The 5,542-nt window shown below is 38.8% G+C and overlaps 1 protein-coding gene across 1 annotated transcript; it reads left to right on the forward strand.

Annotated features, from left to right (window-relative positions):
- Positions 1 to 248: 248 nt before the first annotated feature.
- Positions 249 to 5,255, forward strand: LOC137718322 (protein TIFY 8-like). Its single transcript, XM_068457846.1, has 6 exons — positions 249 to 813; positions 1,617 to 1,807; positions 1,912 to 2,354; positions 2,475 to 2,562; positions 4,707 to 4,935; positions 5,056 to 5,255. Exons 1-6 carry the CDS (start codon positions 516 to 518, stop codon positions 5,130 to 5,132), a joined length of 1,326 nt encoding a protein of 441 aa, XP_068313947.1. The 5' UTR covers positions 249 to 515; the 3' UTR covers positions 5,133 to 5,255.
- The last annotated feature ends 287 nt before the right edge of the window (positions 5,256 to 5,542 follow it).

Here is a 5,542-nt window from a genome sequence, read left to right on the forward strand (position 1 = left end):
AATAAAAAGAGAGTCTTAACAAAACACTCCTAATACTGTTCGCGTTTAACACATTTAAAAGTTATTCATAATACTATTTACTTACAATATATTTTTATTATTTTAATTAAAACTCAAAAATATTCAAACCATTTTAATTAGTTCCCTAGAAAAAGACACTTCCAACCCCGACATATATTCCCCCACAACCAAACAACCCAACAACACCCACACACTCAGACAAACACCCCATTTAATCTTTAGAGAGTGGAGACTCAGAAAAGACCAAGCACAAGCCACAGCACTTGCACAAGAACCTTTTGCTTTTAATTGCTTCTGTCTCTCTCTCTCTTCCTCCTCGGTCTCTGCTCATGTAAGAGCCCCCAAGATTCCCTCTTTTTCTTTTAAAGTCCTCATTCTTTTTCCTTTTCTGAAAATCGAGCTCTCCTTTTCTTCTCTTTTCACAAAAACACCATCTCTCTAGCTAGCAAATAAGCAGCAGCTATGCAGAGTGGTGGAATGGGGATGGAGATGGAATGGCTGTTCTGAAAATGGCCCAGCAAGGCATCCCCAACAACAATGCCACAACTCTTAGCGGCCAACAGCAAAAACAGCAGCCGGGGAAGCAGAAGCTAGAGGAGCAGCAGCTGGGGAAGCACACCATCTTCCATGACTTTCTGGGCATGAAGCCTGGAGATTCCCCTGTGCTTTTGCCAGCAAAAGCCTCCACCGATTGCAGGCTCTCTGAGCCTTCTCCCTCGGCCTCCGCTTCCCTTGGGGCTTCCTCCGGCGGCGGCCGGGGCCCCATTTCTACCACCTCTGATCTGGGTTCCGGTGAGTTTGTCCCCATTTGGTAAAAAAAGCTGCTTTTTTAACCCCTGTGCTTTTATTTGAGTTCAGAACAAAAACCCATAATTTTTTTTTTTTTTTTGCTTAAATATAATTGCTTTTATATCATTTTTGTAATCAGGTTGATAAAGTTCATTTCTTTACCCTTTTTTTTTTTTTTTTTTTTTGAGGGGCTGTCTTTTTGTTGTTGTTTTGGATTGCTTGTGTAAATGAAAATGAGAAAGATGGGAGTGGGTTTATAACTTTATATGTTATGGATTAGTTACTGAAGTCAGTGAGGAGTTTGGTAGCTGTTGTGGGCTTTCTCTTTTTCCTCTATGCTTTTCATTTATTAAATTTGTATGGATAGGTTGAATCAAGGGCAAGTTTTTCACTTGATTTCCCCTCATTGCCTTTGTTAGCTCTCTTAATTTGTGTATTATTGGAGCATTTGAAATTAGGCTTGAGAAACTTGATGCTGAAATGGTTTTGTGTGTTTGTTACCATTTACAAATGTGGCGGGGCTTTTTCGGGTTTTGATGTGGTTATCGTGGGAGTGAAAAAGTTGAGTGTGTTTATCAAAAGTTATCATTACAAAGTGAGACTTGTCGGATGAGCATATGTTTATGATGACGTTTATTTTATATTATTGACCTTTTCATCTGGGATTTCGGTGAATGAATGTTAACTACTGATCTTGAGCTTATCTGTTATGATTGTATAACTGAAATGTTAACACACATACAGTACTTGTCATTCTTATCTGGGTTGGATTAGATTTTGATTTGTTGTCTCATTAAATTTGGTAGAAAGGCACGCTGGAAACCATCTTGAGGGGGTTCCGTTCTATGGCCATAGGAGCGATGTATCTGGGCTTGAGATGAGTAACAGGGTACTAGGAAGTAAACGGAGTAATTCAGACTCGACTTTTATGGGTTCATCCAGAGATGGTGTCCCTCATACCGGTCCTGATCACCTTGAGAGCTCGCATTTGATGAAGGTGTTAGTGTGACATCATACAATACTTTTATCCTATACTTACATAAAGAAAACGCCCCACCTATGTTTTTCTCATCTGATGCGTTTTAGTTATCCTGAAATCAGATGCTTCGAAATGGACCAGGGGGAGAACGACCTAGAAGGTCCAATGACGATGAAGCAGTCTTTGCTACACAGCCACCGAGGCCAACTTCTGGTTCTCTGATTTTTCAGCCTCCACTTGGTGGTAGAGTTGACACCAAATGGGAACGACCTAGTCCTATGAATATGGGTGCTGCAGTACAGTACCCTTCACGAGGGGGTCAGTTTGTACCCATGGTGCATCAATTACCTTCAAACCGATTTAGGGATGCCAATGCCATTCCAAACAATATCTCTCAATCAGCAGCAGATGAGGGATCTAGAACTGGAATTAAAGGCCCGGGAATTTTGAGTTCCATTAATGCCAGCAGTGATGCTCCTGAAAGAAACTCGTCTGGGGTGCTACCAAGTGGCAGCAGGCAGAAATCTGGGACTCATAATTTAGAGTCAGAACCTTCTAATCCAAGGTAAATCTAATTACACAAGAAATAGTACATATCTGTTACTTTTGTTTGCTTTTCTTTTTTTTTTTTTTTTTTTTTCAAGAGAAAACTTGATGCCTTATCTTTTGTCTTCCCTTGTGGCAGTCAACATGGATTTACTTCAGCTGGTCGGCAGATGACCATATTTTATGGTGGTCAAGCTCATGTTTTTGACAATGTCCATCCGAACAAGGTTTGCTTTCTTAAAGAATGTAGTTTATATATCCCTTGATTTATAGTATAGTGAGCTCCCTTGATTTATGAGTTTATACATCCTATTATAGCAAATATATGTGGACAATCTCTCTTAAAGAATATATACTACAGATATCAACATTGGCTAACTTATGTAGTCATTGCATACAGATAAGGAATCTGTAAATTGCAGAATTGGTGTGATCTGATCTTAACTTATAGGTATAGCGTAGTGTTCTAGAGAATGTAGTTTTGGCTTTGTGAATTCTTTTGTAGCCATATAAGTTTCTTGATATTATCATAAGCTCGACCTTTTAGATGTCTGTATTGAGTGAGTCATTAAAAAAGAGTAGGTTTTAGTTATTAGGTTATGTCTAGCGAGGATTAGCATGATACTGTTTGAAAATTGTGTGGAAGTTGCTTTCCCTGTCAGTCCTTGGTTGCGGGAGATTGACGAGTTAACGACTAGAAGTCCTTGAAATTGGGTATGAAGATAATTTTCAAGGCTGTAAAAGACTCTGAACGTGTTTTGTCTTGGTATGGGGCAGTTTAGAGTTACGCACTTTCTTGTTCATTATGGTCATGCATGACTCTACTAGTGCATACCTGATATTTATCTGCTCTTTGGCCCTGAACTGGAGCTGTTTTGTGTATTTCTTCCTCATTAGTGCTGGTTTCACCTGTCAATGTGGTCAGCTTTGCTACTTCCATTAATTCTTCATTTTTGGTTGGATTAGTGGTCCTCATTATTGAGTGCTTTCGAAAGTCAAACAATCATTGTTGGTAATAAAAATGTGACATGGTCTTAAATTCCAAGTTATTATATCAAATCGGTGGAAAGTACGATGTAGACGGGTGTAACAAAGAAAAAGTACATCATAGTGAGTCTCCTATGGTACTTTTCATGATTGATGTGAGGAAGTTCATTTGTTAATCATTTTCATTTTGTGTGGGAAGGTTCTTCAGTTGCTGTCTCATTCCGGCAGTAGAGAGTAGCCATTGGTATTTTACACATGAAATATGCAGTAGTGGTTTCCCGTGTAGATCATTTATGAAGTCATATTTGCTGTAATTTTTACGTTGTAATGTGTTAGTGTTGGCCCTTTTATTGTCCTTTATAGGGATTTATATGTGAGATCGAGTGCCAAATTAAGAAAGAGTCAGGAGGGATTGTTACATCTTTGGTTTGACTGAAGACTTGTATGCCTAAGCTTTGGGAGTGTTCTTTTGTGATTTTACCCAAGACTCGTAGCCTAAGGTCTCTCGTACACTTGTTTATGTCATGTAGGCCAGGACGGTGTCGGGCAAACTGAGAGAAAGTAGAACAAGGAGAGAGAGAAATTAGGGAAAACTTTGTTATTTCAACCAAACTTTGTTATTTCAACCAATCAACAAGTGCCCTTAAATGATTCTTGTAAAAAAAGGAGTTGGCTTGCGTCGTTAATCCCATTGGTGCAGCACCTACTTGTCCATCCAATTGTAATTGATATATTTTAACCGTACAAATCTCATAATTGTAACCGGTCGTTTTCTTAGTCATGTTTAAAGATCATCTCTGCAAAAGAAGTTCAATCAAATTGACAATCGCTTACTAATGGACAGTTGGTTGTGTGAATATTAGTTGTTAACAAAACCTTTGATTTGTTTTATACATATGGATGTATAATTTCCAATTTGATTGATTTTTTATAGAGATGAAATTAAATGATGATAAAGAAAATGGATGGTGCGGATTTTGACTTAAGTCTAGTTTCCTAAGAACTCCCTAAATATTAATTACAAATCTAAACTTAAGTCTAGTTTCCATCCCGTAGCCTACTGCTATTTTCTTTCATATATTATTCATCAATGGCCCTGTGGACCTCTCCGGTTAGATGTATAAAAGCAGATTAAAAACCTAATGCACCTGCATTACACAAGTGCCTTACATTTGAGCCTGGAATTAGGAAATCAAGTTTGTTTTCGTAGAGGTGAAACGAGAATCATGAATGTTTCTTTGTCATTGATGTCTTCAAAAAAAATTATAATTCCCTTTTCTTCACCATCGTTTCTATTAGCAACATAGTACAAATTCAAATATCTTTTCACTCTCCGCTGTTAATTACGTGACATTGTTGTGGCCACCGTACTTACTCTTTTCAGGCAGATGTTATAATGGCTTTAGCTGGATCAAATGGAGGATCTTGGTCAACAACCTACTCACTAAAACCTAATGCAAAGCTGGGCAGTGAAAGTTGCATGCCTAGTGGAGAGGTTGAAACCGGTGCAGCAAGTAACAACGCACTGTTGCGAGAATACCATGGGAGGTTAAGTGTTCCTGGGAATTCTAGTCCAGCTGCGGGCTTTGCTGATCGAATATTGACACCAGCAGGTAATCTTCTAACTCCATTATGCTTACATGGATATCCAGTGGGGTGTTTGACACCGAGAGATCAATAAGAACATATGGCCACAACCGTGTATTCAATGGTTTTTTTGGTTTGTACTGTAGGTGGCCATCAAGGTAGCAATTTAGTCAGAGATACAAGAAACCCGATTCAAGCTGCGGAACCCAGTTCAAAAGAATAAAATGAGCTGTGATGTCAGAGAGTTTCCATATTTCGAACCCAGGATACAGTAAAATCTTCACCATTGTAGTTTCCTTGATGTTTCAGTTTGGTCTCGACTTATATTTAATCCTATAATTTTGAATCTTTGTCGAATCCTTCGGCTGAACAACACCCCGCCATGAAAGCCAGCGATAGCAGCGCTTCTCCCACAAATGACCAAGAAACCTGACTTCCGCAAGTTTACTTACGGCAAAGGGAATGCTTGGGATTTGGGAATACCCTTAACAAAAATGTTTTTCAAGGATAAAGATTCATTTCTGTTGGCTTTTTATTAAAATCACCTTTTAGTGCTTATTCAGGAAGTGCTTTCAGATAAAAAGCAGTTGGGTCCTCGGTAGTTGGATTAATGGGCTGGTCACCACCATATCA

This window comes from Pyrus communis, chromosome 15, assembly GCF_963583255.1.
Source record: "Pyrus communis chromosome 15, drPyrComm1.1, whole genome shotgun sequence".
NCBI classification, from domain to species: domain Eukaryota; kingdom Viridiplantae; phylum Streptophyta; class Magnoliopsida; order Rosales; family Rosaceae; genus Pyrus; species Pyrus communis.